Below are 24,882 nucleotides of genomic sequence, written 5' to 3' on the forward strand. Positions count from 1 at the left end.
GACGCCAGGGCATCCGGGCCACCCCCCTACCCCCCCCCCCTCCCGCTTTGGCTATAGGCTTGGGATACCATGTTGTGCTCTTATCTTCCCATCTGTAAAGCTGAGGCAAGCTTGGGACTAGCAACAGAGAGGAAGCAACTGAAAGACAGAGGTTTCAATGGATGGCGTTTTCTCCAGAGGGCCTGTGGGCACCTGTGGGGCTGGTCACAAAGACTAGCAACACTACCAGCAAGTCTTGTGGGGTGGGCACAGGCCAAGTTGTCCCTCCACGTCGATGCCACCTCTATTAGTACAAGTGAGTACTTTCTGAGGCGTGACACCACCAATGGCTCTGGATGCTGCTAACTGTCACATTCTGAGACCATAGCTCTCAACTCTGTGGTATTGACAGACAAGGAGACGGACACCAGCACCAGGCCCAGCTGCAGAAGGTGAACCCCAGAGGAAAAGAGGCTTGGCTCCCATGGGGGAAGTCTGAGAGGAGCCGAGGATTTGGGGGGGAAGGAGAAAGGACGACACATGGTCCTATCGTCTGGCTGGCTGAGATTACATTCTTACAGTGCTCTGCCTGGAGCACGGCCCCCACGGGTCTCAATGCAAGGCGGAGAGCGCCTGCCTCCCCATCACCACACATCTGCCTTCTGGTACTGCTGACTTTTTTTTTTCTCCAAGCCTATAAACAAAACAAACCCAACGACCAAACAAACAGGGAATTTCCAACTGCTCGGGTAAAAGGCAGCAGAAGAGAAGCGTTATTTATTCCCCTGCCTGGGTGCACAGAGCTTGGAAAGAAACATGCACGCTGCAATTCCCTACCATGGAGGGAGAAAAGCCTGTGAGAGATGGGAAAGTGCACACAATTCTACCAAGCTTCAGTTACGCAGAGGGGGAAGATGAGCAGCAGGCTGTCTGGACCAGCAGACCTCCCTCACCATAGGCACCCTCTCACCACAGCACCCTCCCTTGGCACCTTCATCCCAGGCTTCCTGGAGGCTCCCAAACGCAGGGCGCTTCTGGTCACCTCCCCACACCCACCCTAGTTTGAGCGGCTTATAGCCCTGGCAGCTGGAAGCCAGGAGTGGAAACCTTGCTAATTCAATCAATGGGCTCTGACAAGCCTAAATGGTTGTTTGGAAGGAGCCTCTCTCATCCACCTCCCTCGTTGTCCCAAACCTCAAATACAATAAATTAAATAAAACATGAGATACAATCGGGGCCTTTTTGGCCGCTGTTTCTAGTGGGAGTCAGAAACATGTTAATGAAGCCTGCGTTTTCCCTCCTCCTCTGATGTTTGCTCTTCCTCCTCCCTGCCTCTCCTGGTGGTGGTGTGGTGGTGGGGGGAGCGAGGGGGCTGGGGCATTATTCAGCGCACTGCCATAGGTGTCTTCAGCCAATCGCAGGCGATGGCAGCCGCTTGCACCTTGCTGACAGCTGCTGTCAAAATACTCTCTCAACCAGCAGCTCGATAATAACTCGAAAATGAGATACAAATGAGTGATTCCTTGCGTGTGACTGCGCCGAGTCCCGCAGCCCACCAGTCCTTGCTGTGGCCAGGGGATACAACAGGGCAGCTCTGGCCTCTGAAGGGAGGCTGGCAGGGAAAAAAAAAAAAAAGCCAAATGGCCAGCTCCGGATGACCGGCTGGAGAGGATGCTCTGACCCCTAAAAGGGTCTTGAGAACTGGTTCAAGATCCCCAACCATGGGGTGATACTCGTTCGTTCCCCCGACCCAGATATACTTGATATGTGGCCAATATCTTCAATGAAGTACTTTCTGTCTGCATGTCGGGGACTGTCTGAAACCCCAGGAAGAAAGAGGACCCACAGCGGCTACCCAGGATGAGTGTCACCCACCTGCCTCCCATCACCCACAGCCAGGCTGGCTTGTTTCTCCCTCAATGATGCCAGCCCCTCATACCTTGGTAAGGAAGGCACAGATGAGGCCCTGGGAGGAAACAAGCGAGTATGTAGTCTTGGTGCTTTCTCGTGGTTTCCTGGGGTGGGCAGAGCTCCCAGCTATAGGCAGCAGGCCCCTGGGGCAGGACAGACAGCTCTTACCCCACAGCCGGTCCTGGCTGATGCTAGAGTCCCTCTGCTTGTCATGAAAAGGAACGGAGGGAGCTAACGAGGCACCTCTGAAAACGGTCTAGCACCATCTCAGGCCTTAAGAAAGACGCATCGAAGACGCCCCTCTCCTATTTAATACCCTGCTCTGCACTGATGTGGCTGTCTGGCTATGTTAAAAGGAGCTAGGTGCCTGAGAGGCTGGGCTGGGAAGAAAAGGTTGTTAGAGAGGACCTTGTTTAAATCTAAGATAACAGAGCGCCACGGCCGCAGGAGGGACACCTATGAGGCTTGCACTAAAATCTCTTCCCTCAGCTTGCTTTCTCCTCCCTCAACAAGCTTTTATTCCTGGCCTTGCTAGGAAAACATTTCGCTTCTTCCCCACGTGTATGACAGTGTGCGTTCCCCATCAGCTGCCTGTGTCACCCATCTACTTTAAACAGTAAACGCTGGCAAAGGCGGGATCAGCCTGTGTAGCCTGCCGAGCCAGCGGAGCAACTGTAGGCGGCTTTTAAACGTACACTCGGAAGGACAAGAGGCTCTCAGCACATATGAGCAGGGGAGAGGCGGGTTTGGGGGTTACGTCCATCAAACTCGCCTAGGGAGCCAGGGGAGGAGTGTAGACTGGAACCTGGGCCCCAGGGCCTTGGTTCTGCCACTTGACGGCTATGAGACCTCAGGCGAGTCACTTAACCTCTCTGCCTTGCCGTCCCCTCATCTGTGAAGCGAGGATATTAATGCCGACCCCGCCGCAGAGGCACGTGGGAAGAGGATGGGTGGTGCCATGATGCACTGCAGACGGTGGCATAGAGCTGCTTTTGTGGCTTTTGCTCACTTTCCCACGCTCTTTGGAATGAGATTCACTTAAGCGTGGGGAGAAAGCCTTTAAGAGCAAAGCTTCGATTTGTGCAGAGATAATGATCCTGAAGGTGTTTTAAGGCTTTGAAGTGGGGCAGAAACTGCAGTGGCCACTACTGTCCCGGCTACATTTACAACAAGGAAATTCAAACAATGGGCTGGACCAGGAGTTCAAAGGTGAAGATACACAAGGGCAGAGAGGACTGGCCATGGGTTGGACCAGAGCCATCTGTGTGATGCTCTCAAGTCCTCGCCAGCAGCTCCGCCACAGAGGTATGGACCGAGAAGTGCTCGTCCTCCGAACACAGCAGCAGCACAGGAAGGGAGTCCAGGCCGCCTTACATGGACCAGCGCTGGCTGCCAATGGGCGTGCTTTCTCCTGATCTTTACTCTGTGCACATGAGTGAGCACCTCGTGTGCCCTGTGTGCTTGCTTTCTCCCCCTTCAGCACTGGAGAAGCCTCTCCCTGCTCAGAGGACAGAGAGAGGGAAAGCCAGTGAGGCAGCTGTCTCCAGGAGAGGGAGGAAGCCGTGTGCACAGTGCGGCCCTACCCTGGCACCTGAGCACCCTTCTGGAATGTCCCACTCCACAGTCTGGGTAGATAAGCGTTGGGTGGAAGGCCAGTTCTCTGGAGGAGCCACACTCCACTTACATCTGAGGCTGATCCTTGCTGGGAACAGATAGGGAGAAGCATTCTTTCTGGGAGAAGTGCCTGCTGGTCCCTAAAACTAGGCTCAGGAAACAAGTGTTCTGACATTTATCTAAAAGTAAAGAGGTGAGTGGGGGTGGGGTGGGGGGCCACGGGGGTAGGCAGTAGACACCCTGACATGGAGGAAACTTACAAAGGCAGAAACGGGAAGGGATCTAGGAATCTGCATACCTTCTAGCTGCAGCCCAGCATCAGGCATTGCTGTGTACTCCAGGCACAGTTCCCAGACTCCTTTGCTACGCAACACCCCACACACCCTCAGAATGTCTGTAAGTTCTAATGAGATCCTTCAGACCCTAGTCTGCAGCAGCCCCCCCATCACAGCTGACCCAGGCTCACTGTGGCACTTAAGGTTCCTGGGTACAGTTTGAGAACCGTGGCATTAGTACCAGGCTCTGTGTTACTTGGGAGTGCTGGTGAAGACTGGCTGCAGTCCCCACAGGTGTGGACTCTGAGGGGCAGAGACCAACATGACTTCTCTGATGGAGACAGGTGGCAGAGCCAGGACTCAGCAGCCCTGCTCCAGCGCCCTCCATGGTAGGCCTGGATGGTTGTACTGGGTGAACACCACACAGTTCTTGAGATAGCCACTCCCACAGCACTGTGCTCGTGGCCCCACAGTGCCAGCTTTAACGGCTGCTGCCCTCTCTCTGAGCCACCTGTCCTGTGACCCTTGGAGCCCTCTGCCCATATTCCACTATCAGGCACACAGACTGATGATGACATGCCACAGAGCGCCAGAGGCGCCATCGGCCAGTGACCAACGTTAATTGGGAAACTGCACCAAAATTAAAGGCTGCACAACCACCAATGAGGCTTACAGAGAAAAAGATCTGCAGGCTTAAGTGGGCCCAGCAAGTCTGTGGTACTAAACACTGGCACTAAGGTTAAGAGCCAGTCTTCTGCAATGATTCTTTAATCAAAGTCTGCTGCCTGGAGAGACTATGGCTAACCAAAAGGCCAGCCAGGCCAGTCCTCATCCCTTTGGGAGCTGACCACCCTGAGATGGCGAGGTCAGCCCCTTACAGATGCCTGCATAGTCCTGCTCACTTGAAAGCTCTGTGACGTGGGAGGGACCATCTCCCAAGCCGGTTGGCTCTCTCTGCCTTCCATACCCAGGATGCTAGGAGACAGACAGGTGGAGCCCTGTACTGGCTCCGACAACTGAGGTATGGGCAAGACCAAACAGAGCGCGGGGCTGGACTAGCCATTGTGTGCAGTGAGAAAAGCCAGTGGGCCAAGTGTCCCCTATGGAGGGAGGAACCGTGGCCCAGGGTGCCCAACTTCAGTCTGAGTGCTTTGTCTTCTCTCAATATAGCGAAAGGCCATCTGCAGGAGGAAGATGTACACATGCCAGCGCTGGTTTCATAAGGAGGGAAAACAGGCTTCCCCACAAGCAAGGGACCGTGCTCTGTCAGCTAAACAAATGGAAACACCCTTGTAGCAGATGAACACCACATCGCTAGTACAATCTGTGGCTGCTCACGTGTCAATGCTGCTGCTCCTGCAGTCATAGCAGACATTACTAATCAATTGCAATGCCATTCTCTGCAAAGCCCAGGCAGCCTCCTCACCCCCCAGAACTGAATTCTAGGCAGGTACAACCAATGGGTTTTGCTGTCTTAGAGGGCATACAGGCTCTGCCATAGGTGAAACAACTGCATGGAGTCATTCAGCCAACACAGGCCAAGAGAGGTCAAGCAGCAGTTGAGATCAGGTTTCGACGTGGAAAATCACATTGGCTCCTTCCGAGCTCACAGCCAACTTCTGATGTCTGAGAAAGGAGACACCAGATAACCTCAAAACTCTCCTCTTAGCGAGGGGCTGGCCCTGGTGGAGCAGCAGAGGAACCATCATTTGGTGTTGCCCTGAGTTTGAGGCTTGGCAGAGGTGGGGGGTGGAGAGGGGGGTAGCTTACCAGCAGAGGCGCATTTAGAACTTTGGCTATGCACCCACACTGCAGACCCAATTCTGCCTCTGAGGAGGGTCGAGGTCCCCCTCCCCCATTGCAGCGCTTGTTCCTTCACACCACAGACAACAAGGCTTGGCACTGCCAGCTTCCCAGGGTGCCAGGTTTGTATCAACTAGCTTAGATTTCAAGTCCTAAAAGCTATGCAGCTTATGGAAGTCGGGGTGACTTCTCGCGTGCTGATTGTCGATCGAGGAGGCAGATTTACTCCTGATCAAAGACCAGAGTGGCTGTGACTGACCGGGGCCTGGACCTTCTAGGTCACAGATGGCTGCTGCATGACTCAGTAGCTTCCCAAGTCTTCCCAACAGCTGCCACAGGCTTACTCCTGCGATGGGCAGCTCACTACTGCCATCTGTCACGGTTTGGGGTATTGACTTCCTAGCTGAAATCTGAAGTCCTTTACAGATTTACAGGAGACTAGCCTTGGCTATTTTACACAAGGATGTTGCAGACAGTGTAGCCCTGCACCCTGCTCTGTTGTGGAGCCTGAAGGGAGCCCCAGGTACAGACTGCTTCAGGTACAGTAGGAGTTGTGGTCAGGAGATCCTGTCCATTGTGCCCTGTCCCATGGCAGTAAGAATTGGGAACCTAACTAATGTTAACGTCACAGCTAATGCCCACGGACCCACCAGGAGCCCAAACCTATGCCAATGCTGGACAGAAGAATTGAAAAGTACAACTCTGGACTGTGGCTCTGGCCGGGGTTCTCTTTGATGCTTATGGAAGGCAGGGAGTGCACGGAGAGTGAGGGCACTGCTAGCCACTTTGGCTCCACTCCAGGTGTGACAAGCCATCCTACGGCCACACAGAGCCTCAGTTATTGTCCTAGTTTCCCTCTGTCCTGACCCTCACTGAAGCCACATGTATGACCTAACATGGCTGGCAACCCACATCCAGAGCTGCTAGCGGGCTCAACCCACAGGAACCTGAAGTGCAGGGGACACAAAAGCCCCTGCTATACTCTCCCCAAAGGGCAGTAGACAGCCTTAGCCAATAAGATCCAGAGACCAGACGGAAGTGCAGAGAGCCACATAGTCCAGTGTGTGGTAACAGTCATTCAGACTGTTCTGGTAGTGTGGATGGGCCAGGCTGTAGGAGTGGCACCAGGTGGCAGAGCAGCACCTGGCAGGCAGGCTAACTCCACAGTGAGGACAGGGAGGAAGCCTCCACCTCAGCCAGGCACAACAATGGGTCCCAGCCAGGCACAACAATGTGCCTGACACAGAAAGTCTCACAGGAGAAAAGAGGGGAGGAGGCAGAGACCCCGGGGAAGGAGGCGACTGAGTGACAGCCATGCGTGAGTGGCCTCTGAGCTGCCACGGGACCACAGAGCTGTTGTGATCATGTAGCCTGGAACGTGGTTCCAGAGTATACAGAGTGACAGAGCCGATTAGAAAGTTAGTAAGAGAAGTTAGTTTAAAGATCAGACAACCGGGACTGTGGGGATGTTCAGCGGCTAAAAGAGCTTGCTTCTATTCCGGAAGATGGGGGTCAGTTTCCAGCACCCACATGGCAGCTCACAACCATCTGTAACTCCAGCTCCAGGAGATCTAACAGCTTTTCTGTCTTTGTGGGCAAATGCCCTCCCATAGACACATGTGCATGTATGTGTACATGCATATATATTATATACATGTACATGTGCGCATGTATATATACACATGTACATATATGCATGTACACACACACATATAAAATCAGACAACTACAAAAGAAAATCAGCAAGCAACTGAGCAAGAGTCCACAAATGATAGGGTAGAAAAGGTGGGCAAGTCATGGTGCACTGGCTAGATGTGGGGTATGCACGGGGTACAGATGCTTGCACACTGGTGCTGAGCACACACTGGACAAAGCTTCTCTGGAGCTTGCTCAGTGGTGGCACCCAGAGAGATCCAGGATGCATGTGCCCTATGAGCTGTATGCACAACAGCTGAGCCCTGCAGAAGGCTAGACTGGTCTGCAGTGAGACACACCGCAGCACTGCCCCCTGAAAAGCAAGACGCAGCAATAAGCGAGCAAGCCATGGCTCACCTAGCCAGCATGTGGATGTACCTTACAGCGGCCACGGATACACTTCCACAGGCGGGCATGGATGCCCAAGGTGGGGAGTGGTACCTCACTGGATGCACGCAGCATGTTGGCAAAGGCACAAAAGTTGGCAGCAGGCAGGACCGGGAGCTGTGTGGGGATAGCTAGGGATGGCTGTGTCTGGTGTGGGGCACTGGCTAAGGTGTGGTGTGTGAGCACTCAAGTTTTTTTTTTTATTAGTTATTTACTATTATGTATACAATGCTCTGCCTGCATGTACACATGCACCAGAAGAGGGCATCAGATCACATTATAGATGGTTGTGAGCCTCCATGTGGTTGCTGGGAATTGAACTCAGGACCTCTAGAAGAGCAACCAGTGCTCTTAACTACTGAGCCATCTCTCCAGCCCATACTCAAGCTTTGACCCACTTGCACCTCTGCATCTGGTCAACGCCATCAGAAACCTTTGCTGACCTTCCTGAGATGCAAACATGATCACTCAAAGCCCACAATCCTACTCTGATCTGGGATCTCCGCAGATCTAAGACAGAAAGATGGACGCACGGGGCCAGCGTGGGGCCCATGTCACGGGGAGCACATGGACATACACCATGAGGTGCCAATGGGCACGGGAGGGTCTGCCTGTGAGGCAGAGTACACCACTGGTCCAGGGTGTGGCTTCTTTCAGGAGAACCAGAGCAACCCGAGGTCCCCTCCCCTCATCACACCCACTCTGCAGAGTGGCTCAAAGAACTTGAAGCTTCTAGAAAATATGCCCAGGAACCAGGAGCTGATACAGCAGAGCCCTGAGTCCTCGGCAGGGGAGGGAGGCCACTGGCTGCCTCAGCCTTCCCTCTGCTGTCACGGTGACTGTGAGAAGAAATGAGCCGACAGGGACAGACTGAGCTGTCCACAAAGTCAGCACAACAGGTGTGCAGGGCACAGGAGACCCAGGTGTGTAATTAAGGGCTCCGGACACCTGTTGTGAATTGCCCATTCACACCCTAGCAGGTGGCTCACACCTCTGAGGAGGAAATATCAGGGAGAGAGAAAAAAGGAAAAAAACAAAACAAAACAAAAAGCTGTATTCTTGTTCTATCTGGAGCCAGAGCCTGGCCAATCTGAGAGGCAGTGGACATCGCTGCCCTCCAGGGACAGTCCCGGGAAGATCCTGGACTCTAGAGTGAGGGCTAACTACACCACCACAGAGCTGTGTGACCCTAGGCAAACTGCTAATCCTCTCTGTGCCTTCCAAGCTTCGACTTCATCAGCAGTCTAGAGTAAGGCTCTGCACAGTAGGGCTGTACACAGTAGGGCTACACACTCTGTGAGCATTTAATGTGTACCCACTGGGTACCAGGCTCCTGTGCACATTGTGTGACTGCAATGACATCTGGCCTTACAGTCTGGGGAGGGGGGTTGTTCGAGAAAGAGATAACTGCCTGGGCAGAGGTCAAAGGGGAGCTGGCAGACAGGTTGGGAGAAAAGTGGGAGATGCGAATAGACCAGGTGGAAGGGATTCAGCCAAGGGTGAGCTGAAGGCCTCCATCTACACAGCCATAACCACAGAGGCAGTGCCGAGTCCCATCTAGATGAGACTCAAACACATGTTACGTGGGTAACATGGCCCACATCACACAGCTAGGGATGGTGGGGCTGGGCTAGGAGCCCTGGCTGTGCCTCTTATCTTACTATCTCGAAGACTGTGGTTATGTCTGAGGATTCCAAGGTACAGGAACCCCAGTATGATAATCAGAAGCCTTGGCTATGTGTGGGGCCACTCAGAGGGGAAGCTGGGAGGGAGAAACAAAAGGAGGGAAGGGGGAGCCAGAGCGGCTACAGGGTCTCAGATCTGGCAAAGGGTGGGTGTGAAGTGAGAGCAAGGGGCTGGAGAGGGAGCTTCTCTGGTGAGTGCTGTGTAAACTGAGTGGCGGTTGGCAGAGCTGTGTGGGACCCAGGCTGATGGGTTTTCTTATCCTGAGAACTAGGGCTGTAGGCACCTCAGCTCAGGACACAGCCCACCATCCTAATGCCAGTGGCCCTATAGAAACCATATGGGCCATATATGGTCTATAGTTTATCAATGGTACCTCAAGCTGTGGTGAGCCAGGTGACAAGGACATTCTGCAACAGCCAAGTCTTAGGAGGGACCATAGGCCCCGCCTTTGTGGGGTAACTTCTGAATACCAAGGGTTCTGTGTCCTGGGAGGGTAGGCAGCTATAAGAACACTTTACAGAGAAACTGAGGCAGAAGGACTTGTCTGGGGGAGGGAACAGTGGGGGTTTCCTACAGAACAGCCATGCACCTGGGCTCCGCAGTGACTGGCTGGTGACTAGGGAAAGGCCTCAGGGCCCCTAGGCTTGAGCTCCGTTATCTATAGGCTGTCTCAGAAGTCATCCAGTCTGTAGCATCAGTGTGGTGTCTGGTCCTTTCAGGAGGGAGGTCATAGCTTGTAGGCCTGGGGACAGCTCCAGTGAACACGTCTCAGGGCACAAGCTTGGGGAGAAGCTAAGTGTGTCCTCACATAGATGACTGCTTGTGTCCTGAGACTAGGAAGGCTAGGAGTAGAGAGCGGAAGTGGAAGAAGCAAACCCTGAGTGGACAGGAAGAAGGCAGCTTTTTTTCTATACCTTGGAAGAGAGGACGGAAACTCTGAGCAGAAAGTGCCCAGGGGATATTGGAAGTCCAGTAGCCTGACGGAGGCTGCGGCTGCAGCTGCGCGATCTCCCTGCCCACTACCCAGGCTTTCTCTCCCACCTTGGGCTCCTGACACTAGTCTCCCTAAGTTTCAGGCCAAAGAGGGCTTTGTCTGTCTGTCCATCCTTCCCCCAGACTATGCCCTTTGCTGCTAGAGCAGGGAGGTATCGGAAGCCACATTATGGTTTCTCTCCTATGGATGAGGAAACTGAGGCTGGTTGACCATCAAAACTGCCCTGGCTCCAAACAACCTAGTCCCCTCCCGCCACACACCTGCAGGTCTCTGAGCCCTGTAGTTTCACAGTGGACACCAAACCAGGTGCGGAGCCTTGTGTGACTGCAGGCTGTGTGCCCACCAAGGCCAGCCCTGCAAAGCCTCCTTCCTGGAAGGGAGACTCTTGCTTTTCTGAAACCAGAGACTCAAGGCAAAGCCCACTCCAAGGAAGACAATGCGACGCTAGGAACTTGTGCCTATGGTTGCAGTTGTGAGGCCTGAGCGGCAGGTGCGCAGACAGTCCTGAGCATCCCTGCTGGACCTTCTACAGGGTAGAGGGGCCTGAGCAGTGGAGTCCTTTGGGTACCCTTGCAGGCTGATGGGGCAGAGATAATGGCAGTGTGGAAGGCACATAGCCAAGGAAAGGAGATGAGGAGAAAAGCTACAGTGAACCTTCAAGATTCTGCACTGCAGGTAAAGACAGACTGTGGCTTCAAATCTTGCCCCTATTGCTTTGGTGATGCTGCTGAACCACAGTTGCCACCCACTGTAGCCGCTGCCTCTGGGTAATCTCACAGAGCCCGGCAGGCCCTGGGGGATCTGGTTGGAGGAGGGCTGACAAGACCCCAGAGTGAAAGACAGCTGGAGGCACTGGACTAGTGAGGAGTGTGGATCTGGGATGGGGAGCAGTTTCTTCCCAGGAAACAGAAGCTGTTATAACAATTGCAGATGACCCAACAGGGGACCCTGAGAACGTGAGGTGCTCACCCCCAGCACGTATGCCCGACTACAGTAAGCATCATTACATGTCATGACACAGCACACTTATTAGATGCACATGACCGGCCTCAGCATAGTATGTGTCGGGACCCTGAAGCCCACAGCATGTACACCAGAGAGTGGTAGCACTGTCCCCACCTGCTGATGGCTCAGTCTGGAAGGTGATTCTCAAATCACTACTGACAAGGCACCCACAGGTGCAAGGCGCCATGGTGTCTCTTGGCCAGGAACTATGGAAACTCGTGAAAGGGACCAGTATATGATGTCCTGCCCCGGCCTGTGGTGGTAAGCCCTGCTGCACAGGGCCAGTGTTCTCATGTGCCTCTGGCCTGGCCTCTGAGGGCAGTGGCAGGAGACTCCTGACCAGCTGCATTCCCTGGTGTCTAGCACAGTGCCTCCCTCATGCCAACCACTCATTCACCACACAGTGTCCACACCAAGACAACCTGGGAGGACAACAGATTCACGAGACCGAGCTCTGGTCAGAGCCCTGAGAGCCACATGACCCTGAGACGCGCATTCCCATGGCCAGGCTGCAAGCTCCAAGCAGATCCATCTATAGGGCAGGCACCAGGCAGAGCGCCCAGCACAGGTTGGTCCCTGGAACGTGGGTTGTTATTTTGGTCGGATCTACCAGGAAAAGCCCCCCCCCCAATCCTGCCTGACATAGTAGGTCATCCAGTTCTCCCCAAACCCTGAAGCCTTCTCTCAGACAGTGACCTTTGGCTTGCCAGTGGGTGGCTTTGTCTAGAATCAGGCCTGAACCACCAGCCTCACATCCCCAGGAAGGCTCACAGTGACCCCTGCTGTCCACCACTGCAATCGGCCTCAGATCTATGTCCACTGGGAAGCTAACAAAAGGGAGGCAGTGCCTGCCTGCCTGTCGGGGAGGAGGGTTCCAGCTTCAGGGTTTATGACCGCTTAGTCAGAACAATGGCGGAGCGGAAGAGACACCCCGTGTAAGTGCACACAGCAGACACTAATTCCCTGTCTACTAAAAAGACACACAATACACAGATCAAACAAAGCACCTTCTCTTGCCTCGAAGCCTTTTGTTTCCCTGGATAAATGTCATCCCCAGTGCACTGTGGGACCAAGTGACACTGTCATCTCCGAGGGACGTGGTCCCTGATCAACACACACGGTTCTTAGCAACCCCTTTTGATGTGGCAGCTGTGAGATTGGACTCTTTAAAAAAAGCAGAGTCACAGTAGGCAGGCATGGAGGTGACACTCTCACTCTCCTTTTGGCTGATGTGTGCTGGTGGCGGGTGAGTGAAAAAAAAAAATACCCACCACGCCCCCAACTGGGACCCATCTTACCAGGCACCACAGCTCCGACATCAGAGGGGAAGGTGTGCTGGCCTCGGCTGTGCCCGCCCCCACCCCAGGGGATGGGGATGACAACGGGGCTAGAGGAAGCGTTTTGAAGCTGATTCCCCCAAGCAGCATCCCGTCTCTTAACCTCACAGCAAGAGTAAAGACACAAGTGTCACAAAGATAGTTCCCTCTACAACTTAGCACTTGTCATGTAGCCACTGTCTGTCTTGCAAGGCACCATGGGTCATTCTGCCAGAGACATCATCTGAGAAAGTGACAAGCAGGGGCCGTGTGCTGCTGACTTGGCTCTTCCCTGGGCCTCTGTAGGCAGTGGCAGAGGAGAGGAGGGGACACTCAAGGCCCCTAAGTACGCTAATGGAGAGGTGAACGCACCCACCCGATGTTCGGAGAGCACATGTCTTGGGGTGCCTCAGGACCAAGCACCCCCTTCTCATGGGATCACAGAAATGTCTCCTTCAACTGTGGCTTACTGCAGAGCCATCTAAGCAACTCTCCAGACGCTCTACTGTGCAAGTATGGGGTGGCCAGCCTGAGGCCTGCGTGGCTTGTTTTGAAAGAGTCCATCAGTCCTTTTGGGATCTCTCGTAAAGAGTTCAGACTGATGGAGGGCTGGAGAGATGGCGCAGCGGTCAGAGCACTGGCTGCTCTTCCAGAGGACCTGGGTTCATTCCCAGCGCCCACATGGCAGCTCACAACCACCTGTAACTCCACTTCCAGGGGATCTCATGCCCTCCTCTGACCTCTGGGGGCACTGTATGCACATGGCACACAAATGGAAGTAAAACTTGTATACACATAAAATAAAAATGTTGGAGGGAAAAAAAAAATCATCAGATTGATGGATCATCTTTCAAACCAGGAACAGAGTGAGCTGGATCAATCTAGGCTCCTGGCTGCCATCATGGCTGGGGAAGAGCCCTTCAGCTTTTCTACCTCTGACCCAGCCAGCCTGTTTTTGATCATCACCTGGCCCCTAGCCGGGCCTGCCTCCTGTGCTAACATACCACGATCTGTGCGTTGTATGTAGGACATTCACTGTCCTCCCCAAATGGCTTTTCCCAGAGCCAACTGAGATCGTAGTCTTGATCCCCTCAGGACATTAGGGTCCCCTGGGGAGCTGAGGTGAAGTCCCAGTGTCTGGGCCCCACCTTGAAGGAACTGATGGCCCTGGAGCAGAGCCCGCTCGCACAAAGGGACATCAGTAAATCCCACAGGGGGACCACAGGCTGCAGCCATCGGAACTGCTGACTCTCTTGATATCTAATGGCAGCCCTGGGGTGCAGGCACCCACCCGGTGATCCTCCTGCCTCTGAGACGGAGGCTAAGGCACTCCTCCACCACAATCCCTGAGATAAGTGGAGATGGATCAAGGGCAGAGTTTGGAAAGCCCCACTGTGGGCCACAGCACCCACAAGACCCGGGTGACCTCCCAACCTCCAGCGGGCACTGTGCCCACTGCCCAGTACGGAGTGCGGCAGGGACCCACCTGAAAAGCTCCCGGATCTCCCTCTGGTTGGCCTGGAAGGGGATATTCCGCACCAGGATCTTGGAAGTTGTCTGCTTCTTGGGGACCTGTTTCTTCCGAGTGGATGTCAAGGCAGGCCTGGGCGGGGTGGGGGAAACAATAGGTTACTTGGGGTGTCAATTGCTTGTACCTATGCTGATCCTGTCACCTTCCCATTTCAAGTGGCTTGCAGAAGTAGCCACGATGAAAGTAGAGGGTGTCAGCCCGTCTTCCACTGGGGGTGCCAGTGAGTACAGTTATCTTCTCCCCTGAACTGCCATGGCTGCTCCCTCATCAATGCAGCCCATTGCTGCTGTCCCATACCAAGGACCATGAGAAGAACCCCAGGAGGGGTGGCCTTGAGCATTCTGGACCAGCACCTTGCTCCTGAGTTGCACTCCCAGTCCCATCATCTGCTTCTTTTTCACACAAACACACACACACACACACACACACACACACACACACACACACACACACACACACACGTCAAAGCTCTGCAGCCAGGGGACAGACACTGGCCCGGTTGGCAAGTGAAACCTTAATTGGGAAGAACCCCAATGAGGTGAGGAATCAGCATTTAAGAACCAGAAGACCCCAGAACAATCAGCACCAGGCAGACAGAGAGAGCTGGCACCCATCCAAGGACAAAGGAGACACCTGGGGACTCACTTAGTGGCCCGCTCAGAGATCCGCACTTCCAGCTTGTGGTCGTCCACGATGTGACCCTAGAATACAACACAAAATGACCTCAAGTCCCTGAGGTTGGTGGGAACCAAGGACAGAGATGGCTCTGACACAAAAGTAGTTCCCTGAGCTGAGCGGCAGGTGGCCAGAGAGACCCAGTCCCCCATGTACTCCTGACCTCCTGGGCACCCAGGGAGCCATTTCTACTATCAGAGGCATTCTCAGGGAAAGGAGCCTGCAGGTCTAGTTTGCAGACAGCTCGCTCTAGCTCACAGGCTCTTTCTTCATGGACCGTTCGTTCTAAGCCACCCGAGGCACACGTAAGCTTGGCTTAAACTGCAGTCCCCAGCTGCAAAGCTGGTGCATTAGCAAAATGACCCCTGGAAACCCCTCAGCTGTCCCAGGAAGTGCAGCCCGTGGGGCTGGGCATGCATGATCCCTAGCAGTGATGTGTACACACGTTCCCACACAGGACAGCACAGGGTATGCATGCAAATGCCGGGCTGCCCATTCTTGAGAAAGATGAAGAAGAGAAAATAGGGATGACCACGTGCAGAGCTGAATTTGAGTCAAATGAAGACATGGGAGTCCAGGAACGAAGTGGGATTTCTAGGCAACGAAAGACAAAAACCTCACAGGGCACAGGCTGAGCTACATCCTTTGCCCTGCATGGCCTGAGAGGACTGCTGACGCACAGAGCTCTGGCTATCTTTATATTTTTGAGACAAGGTCTACTATATAACTCAGGCAAGCCTATGACCTGCTGGTCTGGACTGAGAGGTCCTCCTGAGAGCTAGGATTAAAGCTGCATGCCTCCACACCTGGCCTTGGGGCTGTCTTCTTAAGCAAGATTCAGATCCCTCTAGGGCAGCCACGGGCCCCAGGCCTGCTGTTGCTGTTGAGAATTGCAGCCTGCCTCTTTGCCTAGACTCTTCTCAGCCCCTCCCCCAACTTTCTCCTTGGTCCAAGCTAGGGTGTCGTCTTGTGAGGGGCACGAGGGTTCCCCCACTTACCTCCTGACTACCCATGCTCCTCACAGCAGCTGGGGAAATGGTGCTAAGACTCAAGTCAGAGTCCCATGCTGGCCCTAAGAAAGTCTTGGCTTCTACACTCCTCTCCTCACCCCCTCCCCCCGCCTTCCCAGAACATTGCCCCAGTGCTGCCCACCATACTGGCCCCTCTCTGCTTCTCAAATGTACAAAGCTCATCCCTGCCTCATCCCTGCCACAGGCCTCTGCACTTGCCATCCCCAGCTCCCAAAGCTCTGAGGAGATGATTTCTCTGTCGTGCCAAGTATTGGCTCACTTGCCATCTCCTGAAGGAGCCCTCTGTGTTTTCTGGAGTGTCCCCCCGGGGGAGGCGTTACTGTCACAGTGCACCTGTCACTGTGCTCCTTGCACGTTTGCTTAGGTCTGAAACCTGTCTCACCCCAGCAGAGAGAGGGACGGGTCTAGTTCACACTCATGGTCCAATAGAGTACCGGGTAGACAGACAGACGGGCCTGCGTGTGTGCACAGTCCCACATGCTGCACTTCCTGGGATAGCTGAGGGATTTCTGGGGGTCATTTTGCTGATGACCAGCTTTACAGCTGGGGACTACAGTTAGAGACTAGTTTACGTGTGGCTCGGGTGGGTCCATGAAGAAAGTCAGCGAGCTAGAGCGAGCATGTTCGGAATCATGATAAAAGAATGAATGAACAAAGCCACCACAGGAGAGAAAGGCCCTTCATCTGTGCTGGGCCAAGGTCTTATCACGATGGCCCAGAACCCCGGCTTACCTGGAGCTGCTTGAGGGCTTTCTGGGCCTGCTCTGGCTTCTTGTATTCCACAAACCCAAATCCCATTGAAAGTAGCACTCCTGAGGGAAAGAGGGAGAGAAGGGGGTGGGGGCGGAGCTCAGACCAGACCGCATGTGAAGACTCCATGGATGGACCCCACTTACTTTCCCTTCCCTTTTCACACCCCTCTTCCTTAAAAAAACAAAAAACAAACAAACAAACAAAAGCCTCAGCTCGGGCTAAGAGATGCAGGACCAGGCACTAAGGTGAACCACCAATGGGGCTTTCAGGACTACTACCTGGGGCCTCCTTGGCTATTAAATAGCAGATAACTGACAGTATAATTGACCCCTTGATCGGGTCCTGCTTTTCAGAGTGAGTGGGAAGTAACAGCGATGACCATGGTACAACAAGCAGCATCCTGGGACCTCTCTAAGAAACACCAAGTAGGCATCACGGCTCTCAGTAACCATTGAGGAGCATGCTGATCCAGTCCATGTGGTATCCTCGCCTACCCTGCCTAACCAGATGGGGATGGCCTGGTCCTGCCCATCCCTTATGAAGCCAGGAGGACAGACAGGACTCAGGAAAGTCCCTGGGCTCAAAGACAGACCTGGGGCATATGTGCCCACTGGCCAGGGAGGCACAAGATTAATGAGTCAGTAGAATGTTCTAGAGCTTGTTCCTCTGGGTATTTCCTTTGGGAAACAGAAGGGAAAACCCAAGGGCAGCCATTTCTTGGCACACCTGGGAAAGTTCCAGAACAGAGAGGTAAGAGGAGGAGCAAAGGTTTCTGCTCCCCACTGTTGCCCCCATGGAACTGTTTCAAAGCTGCTCACTATTAGGGAAAGTTCTAGAGAGAGAAGAGCCCCGTGTGTCACACCTGGGTCTTCCAAAGAGCAGGAGGCCTGAGGCAGGCCAGAGGGCGGTGACATGTGCCTTTGTGGGGTCCTGTCTCCCTCTCTCACACACTCCTGCTGAGTCAGGGGGATAAATACCTGATTTATTCTTTTTCTTGGAGACTGTGCAGCTCTTTACAGCTCCTACTCTGGAAAACACCTGCAAAAGACAAGTTCCTGTCACCGGGCAGTGGCCACTGCTCCCTTATGTGAGGACCTGCCTCTGAGGTGAATGAGGGGGCCCATGCTGTCATCAGGCCGTAGCCTGAGGGTGTCCTTCCCTGTCCCCCATCTCACTCACTTCCTTCAGTGTTTCCTCTGTGGTACTGAAGTTGAGGTTCTTAATAAACAAAGTGCATCCTGGGACACTTTCTTCCTCTTCCTCTTCCTCCTCTTCTTCCTCTTCCACCTTGCCTGTGAAGGCCTCTGCTCCTTCTGTGTCGAGTGCTGTTCCCATCAACAAACAAACCAGTGTGTTACATGGGGTCACTGCCAACACAGACATCTCAGAGCCTAGAGCTCGAAACCTACATTACAGGGCTCCTGTATGAGCTGCAGAGGGAGGTGGGGAGAGGGGGCGAGAGGAGAGGGAGGGAGAGAGGGAGAAAGGGAGAGAAGGAGAAAAGCAGAGAGTGAGGGAGAGATGGGGGAGGGGAAGAGAGAGAAAGAGAGGGAGGAAGGAGGGAGAGACGGGGGTGGGGGGGTGGTATAAGACAGGCAGGCAGACGCACAGATGATTTGCTGGTGGTCCCATTTAAATGGAGCCCAAAGCTGTGAGAGCTAAACAGGCCGAGGCTGCATTGGTCTTAACTTTAAATAAATTACTACATGTACTATGTCTTTGACCATGAACCTAAGCAAAATGTTATTTTTCCTCAAAAACCAACCAACCAACCGAACCTTGATGAACTTTCAAACTAAAGTCTAATTTGAATTTCTCCACATTGTAGAATGGGGCTGAGACAATTCACTGTCAGGAACCCTGGACCCGGAGTATTGAACCCAAAGCCCCCTGATGCACTGCTGTGAGAGCGAGCGAGCGAGGGAGATGCTCACCCTGGAGGTCAGAAACCAGAAAGGTCAGAACAGGCCCAAGTGACAAACTGCTGTTCTAGGCTCCCACTCTAGCTTCTACATGTGGGCGGGACTTCCCGGTGCTCAGCTCTGTCCATCAGAGGCTCCACCCTTCTGAAAGCCTCAAACTAGCTGTAACTGAGTGTCAACCCCACAAACCCACCCCTATAAGCCCAATGGAAATGGCACAGTGACATCAATGGCACGGTCACCTCTCAGACACAGTGGGAAATTCAGCTGTGCCCTCAACTCTCTGTGGGCCTAGCCCAGAGCCCAGACTCAGGCCTTAGCAAACAGGTTTGGTCTTCCTGTGGGGTTTTTAAGAAAAGGAAAATGTACCTGTTTTTAAAAGTCACTCTCAATTCTTACACCTAAAGTTGGTAGCACTTGGTTTTCAGCCTCAGTTGGGGCCAGCAAAGGAATCAGTTTGCTGGCTTCATGCACCACGCCCTGACCTGTGCAACACTGCTGACCCTGTCCGCTCCCATCCTCGGTTTGGACTCAGCTAGCTCTCAGCAGCATCCACTCACGGGGCAGGAGCCAGACAGCCCTGGAGTGTGTACCTGGGGCTCTGCCTGTGCCTCAGAGCGTGTTCAGATGCTCACAGGGAGGCGACTCTCAGCTTTAGCAAGGGACTGAGAAAGGTTGTGGTCAGTATCCAAGATGGGCAGGTCCCTCCCTAGCAGGCCAGCTGCAGCCTAGTCCCAGCCTCAGAAGGTAGGGGGCTTTTTGCTGGTACCTTATCCACGGTATGCAGCTGGCCTGCTCAGAACTGCCTCAATGGCCTGCCAATTTTCAATGAACCAACCACATCAGGAAGAACGCCCCACTGGGAATGCAAGACATGCTTTGGTGCAGCAGGCATTCTTCCCACAGCCCAGGCAGGGCTACCAGCCTCCCTCCACCCGTCCTGGTACTGGAAAAGAGGTGGGGAAACTACAGGTGGCATGGAGCTAGGACACATGGGCAGGCCACACTGGTTCTGCCATGAACTAGCTGTGGCACAGCCAGTGGCTGAATCCCTACCTTAGCACCCCATCTGCAGAATGGGCTATGGGGGATTGAAAGAAAATAGTCCCCATAGGCCACAGGGAGTGGCACCGTTAGGAGGTGTGGCCTTGCTGGGAAAAGTGTGTCACTGTTGGGGTGGGCTTTGAGGTCTCATATGCTCAAGCTAGGCCGTGTGGCAGTCTCCTGCTGCCTGTGGACCAAGATGTAGAACTCTCGGCTCCTTCTCCAGCACCATGCCTGCCTGTGTGCCACCATGTTTCCAGTCATGACGAGAGTGGACTAAACCTCTGAAACTGTAAGCGAGCCCCAATGAAAAGTTTTCCTTTATAAAAGCTGCCTTGGTCATGGTGTTTCTTTACAGCAAAAAACGCTAAGACAATAGCATTTAATGAGGCCAAGACAGTACACACACACGTGCACCCACTCTATCCACCTCTGGAACTCCATCAGGTCACAGTGCACGCATTCTCCCTGAGGGTCCTTCCTGCCTACTGTGTTACAAAGCATTCAACTAGTCCCTATTACTTTCCTCAGATTTCCTCTTTTTCTGAGCTCTGGTGCCATTGTGAAATCACCTTCCTCACTGGCTTAACTAAGAGCGGAGCTCACCAAGCGTGAGGCTGGGCCCGGGACAGTGAGCTGCACTCCAGAAGCACCTGTGGAAATGAGTCCCTCCTACTCAGCCTGTGCCTGGAGCACAGGGCCGGCAACCATGCTCGCTGTGCTCCTGAGTAGCTGGGGGGTCGCAGACACAAGTTCCGACCTTGGGCGGGTTACTCTGAGTCACATGCTGTCCATGCATGTGACCTAACTCGGGTCCCACAACATCTCAGGGGTTCCCTCTTTCTCACCAACTATAAAGGGTGTCAATAAAGGCTCCGCTTACAGAATGCGCTGAGAAAGAGCAAGGAGGGACCAGGGAACCTGCCTGCACAAGCATCCAAGAGGACCGTTTCCCATCCGAAACCTCAGCCCTGTCCTGTGCACACTGCACATTGCCTGGTGGGCCCTCCTGGAGCTGCTGAAGGAAAAACTGTGAGTCCCTGACTCTAGAGGTGAGACAGCTCCAAGCAGGGAGAACTGGCCCTGTCTCTTCTCCTTGGGATTTTCTAATGCTTATACTTCCCTTCCATCCCACTTACCCTAGATAGGAGAGAAAAGAGGTTAATGGGAACAGGAAAAGTAGACCTTTTTGAACTTAGTTCCTGGGAGCAATTTTTCTGGTGTAGTGTCGGCCGGATTTTAGCAGACCAGCAATTAAACCAAAGTTGCTGCTGGAACCTGGAAACAGCAGCTGGAACCCAGAGCCTGGAAGTGATCTCTCTAGGAGCATCTCGAAGTGGAGCAATGAACAGCCAAACAATACCAAGGCCCCAAAAGGTCTGTACTAAGATTTGTTTCTGCTGGCAAAACCCAAGACTCTGCACGAGGTGGTTTATCTTCTAGTGGATAAACACCACCTGATCTCTCACAAGTCTGTTCCCCATCCCATGCTTGGGATCAAAACAGAACATGTTTACATCCACTACACCTGCCTGCACCACACATCTGGGGGACCTCATCCCAGCCACCTTATACCTAACCACCAGCCCTGCTGGGACCTGCATCTGGGCCCAAGGAGGGCTTGAGGTGGCTAAATGCCAGGGTGACAAAGACAAGGTGTTTTGTTTTTTTTTTTAAACGTGTTTCTGCTTTAGCCCCAAGCGGGGAAGACAAAAGAGAGACAAAACAAAACAGAAAAACTGGGTACCATGAAGTCCAGATGGATGACAAGAGAATCAAGGAGAACCAAAGGAGGGGGTGGGGGAAGGAGTTAGAAAGGTGGAGGGTTGGGCAAGGGCCAGGGCTGAGGTGAGCTGGTGGGCTGCAGGGACCGGGAGGGGCAGGGAAAATCCACTTCTGCCTCAGTCAGTACAATGACAGCCAGTCACGGGCGGCCACAGGGGGCGTCATTATAATCAGGCTGTAGGATTCCCCAGCCCCTCCCCACTCCAGGCTCCTGTGAGGCCTACAGCGACAGGCTGTTATCAGCAGCAAGCAGCTTTGTGGGACCTCCCCTGACTCACAGCCCTTTATCTGGAGGTGAGGGTCTTGGTTGTGGGAAGATAAAACACGCTGTTCCTGTCCCTCGGGACTCATGCAGGGACCGGAAGCTCGCTGCAGAAAAGCCTGCCCACCCCTCCCCCTGCTTGCCTGTGAAATCCTCGGCTGGGTCCCTAGCGTTCCAGGTCCTCACCCTGCAGGGATGGGGGAGCTGGCCAGCCGTACCCTAGGAACAATATGCAGTGGGCAGGGGCAGGAGGAAACTCAAGAGGACTGGGGACTGTGTAGTCAGAGGAGTCACGGGGGTGGGGGGTGGGGAAGGGGAAGCGGGGAGGCGCAGACAGAGACAGCTCGGGGAACCAGAGCAGCTCCGGGCAGTTAAGGATGACATGAACGAGGTGTACCTGGGTAGGGGTATAGCCAGGGATGGATTCCTAGTCCAAATTTGGGAGGGTAGCTGGGCCCTCCTCCCAGCTGAGGTTGCCTTGGTGCAGTTAACAGGCTGTGGCCTTGGAAACTAGCCCCTCCCAGGGTCAGGACCTGGTTGGGTGGGGGTGGGGTGGGCGCAGACAAAGGGACAGAGTACCAACCCCAGACCCCAGACCCCGGTGTCAGGAAACCTCTATACCCAAGGCCACCAGTGATACTGCTCAGTCCAGCTCAGCTGCACTACCTGCCCCCCGCCACCCAGCCGGCAGCTCTGGGAAACAGACTCTGTGGGTACAGCCAGTCAGTCTGCACAGTGGCTGTCACGCAGCTCTAGGCAGCTATAAGAGCACTATCATGCCACATGGTTCTCAGCCTGTAGGTGACAACAGTAACCTTGGGTACCCTAATGGCCATCACCCACTCAGAGCTCAGAGAAGGGAGGCACTCCCCCGGCCATGGCAAGGAGCAGGCAGCTGCCCATGCACTGGACAGCAGGTGCATCTCCCCCAAGCGCAGCGCTGCTGCTGTTAGTCTAACTCAGGTTCCACTGACCACACAGGCTCGGGCCACAACCACCTAAAGTCACCCTCATGCGTCACAGTGTGCCAGCGGCTCAGGACACAAACACCACCATAACCAGCCCTCCCTGCACAGGGGTGGAGTGACAAGGCTCCCACTGTCTTCACAGCCTCGACATTTATCTGTGCAGCTGTCCTGCCCTATGTCTAATGGCTGAGTGGGGTGCCGGGCACCTGACCTCAGTGACAGCTTGGCCAAGACAGAGTGAAAAGGGAGAAACAGAGTATAAACTCCAGTGTTTACCGGGATCACTGGAGACCAGGGAGGGATGCATGAGGACAGGTGAGCAGAGCCCTATCGTCGTGGGTGGTCCAGTGCCTCACAACCCGACACTGCTGCCCAGTCAGGAGCCGGGCCTCCCAGGGTATATCATTAGGGACCCTGGCCCTGGCTAATTCTCATGTATTTGCTTTTATGTCAAATATACCTCACAGGCTCAAGTGTAGTAGAGAGCCGAGAAGCAAGGCAGCTGGAGGCCTGGGGTGACGTGGGGTAAGGACAAAGGCAGGTAGAGGCAGGCAGCTCAATGGATAGGCACCTGCTGAGCATCCACAGACTGAGGCTCCAACCCCAACCCCAGTGAAAAATCAAATGGGGAACCACAAGAAGAAATATCGCTTGATAAGATCACGAGGGATTGAGGGGACCTCTGGGGGGATGAGGGGGGAGGACAGACAACCGTGCTGCCTCCTAACAGACGCAGGAAGGGGTTTGCACGTCTCACCAGCTATCTGAATGTGACAAACAGAATGTGTCGGGGTCAAAGGGCAGAGACAGAGAGGTGATTACCCATCTGGAACTATGGCGCAGCCCTCAGTGGACAGTGAGCAGAGACCTCAACCTAGGCGAGGATCCGAACCCTCCATCTGCCAAACCTCGGTACCCCTTTGCTTTCCTTGCTGCAATATATCCTATGTCTACTAATAGGAACTCTAATAGAGAATAGGGTGCGGCCCACACACCTGTCACCCAGCCTCCTAGTACTCCGGGAGCGGAGGCAGGAGGACCTGAAGCTTGGACATCCTTAGCCACATGGGAAGCTTGAGACTGCCCTGGGCTACATGAGAAAGTCAAAACAAAACAAAGCCCAGTAAATTCCACACCACACCTTGACCCCCACAGTCCTCAGCTTGCTGATCCACTGCCCAGGGTGCACCAGGGATGTTACCTGGATGCTTCATGTTCTCAAAGGGACAGGTACTCCTTCCTGAGCATCAGTCTGGATGAGGGAGAGCTGTCCTGCACCTAATGGCAATGATGCATCTGCCCCTTCCCCCACAGTGAAGCACCAGCTAAGAGGACCACTTCCTTTCCTGACCACCAGGGGGCACTGTGACACCCAAGCTGCTTCAGAGGATCCATCTCTTCGACAAGGTTCTCAGAGTCTCTTTCAAATCCCTGTCAGCAGACTCAAATCCCAGGCAGCACACTCAAAGACTCCATCCCTATAACCTTCACCCGAGAAACTAAAAATTGGTTACCTTATGGGACAAGATCCCAACAGTCCCCTTTTAAAAGGGTGTTGGACACTCCTGCGCAATCTATCCACAGGAAGAGTAAGGGACATCTGGCCAATGGCCTAATGACAGCCTCAGCTGCCCCACCTCCCAACACTGCCCACTGCACGGTGACCCCAGACTCTGTGCTCTTACCAGTCTCCTGCTCTGCCTCTTCTTTCTTTGCAGGCCGCTCAGGTTGGGAATCTTTTTTCTGGGAGGCTACGCCGAAGACACCAATTGGAGCCCACTCCAGGTACAGGGGGACATGGTGGAACTGCAGAGACAGGGGTGCCAAGGCTGTGGGTCCACATCAGAGACCCGGCTCTCTCAGTACCACCTGACAGAAGAGCCAGAGACGATAGAGCCCTTCCTGAATCAGCTGGGTCCGGGGCCCCTCTCACAGCCAGGCACGTGGGTACAGCCTGCATGGACTAATGTGATGCTGAGGTCATGAAGTACAAAAGCCCCAGAAAGACAGACAGAAATTCCTTGTGCTGGCTGAATGGTGGCTCCCCAAGAGATGGTCAAGTCATGACCTCAAGCCCAAGCCTGTGACAGTGACCTTCTTGGCAATATGAGGTAGATTCTGGGGTGAGACTGTCGTGTGCCATCTGGGTGGGTTGTAAGCTTAATAAGGAAGTCCAGGGGGACTGGGTGAAACTGCAGTGACAATCACGCCTAGGGCCATTGGGACTATCAGCAGAAGAACGTCTG

At 54.0% G+C, this 24,882-nt stretch overlaps 1 protein-coding gene across 1 annotated transcript in view; it reads right to left on the reverse strand.

Moving 5' to 3' along the window:
- RBM19 (RNA binding motif protein 19) overlaps window positions 1-24,882 on the reverse strand; it is an 81,912-nt gene that overhangs the window by 40,580 nt on the left and 16,450 nt on the right. The window contains exons 16-21 of the mRNA XM_084763459.1: window positions 24,322-24,442; window positions 17,835-17,980; window positions 17,633-17,693; window positions 16,635-16,714; window positions 14,842-14,897; window positions 14,152-14,268 (exon numbers count right to left, since the gene is read on the reverse strand). Coding sequence (XP_084619585.1) covers window positions 14,152-14,268; window positions 14,842-14,897; window positions 16,635-16,714; window positions 17,633-17,693; window positions 17,835-17,980; window positions 24,322-24,442 — 581 coding nt within the window. The remainder of the gene's footprint in view (window positions 1-14,151; window positions 14,269-14,841; window positions 14,898-16,634; window positions 16,715-17,632; window positions 17,694-17,834; window positions 17,981-24,321; window positions 24,443-24,882) is intronic.

This window comes from Acomys minous, assembly GCF_964271855.1.
Source record: "Acomys minous genome assembly, chromosome: 16".
Classification (NCBI taxonomy): domain Eukaryota; kingdom Metazoa; phylum Chordata; class Mammalia; order Rodentia; family Muridae; genus Acomys; species Acomys minous.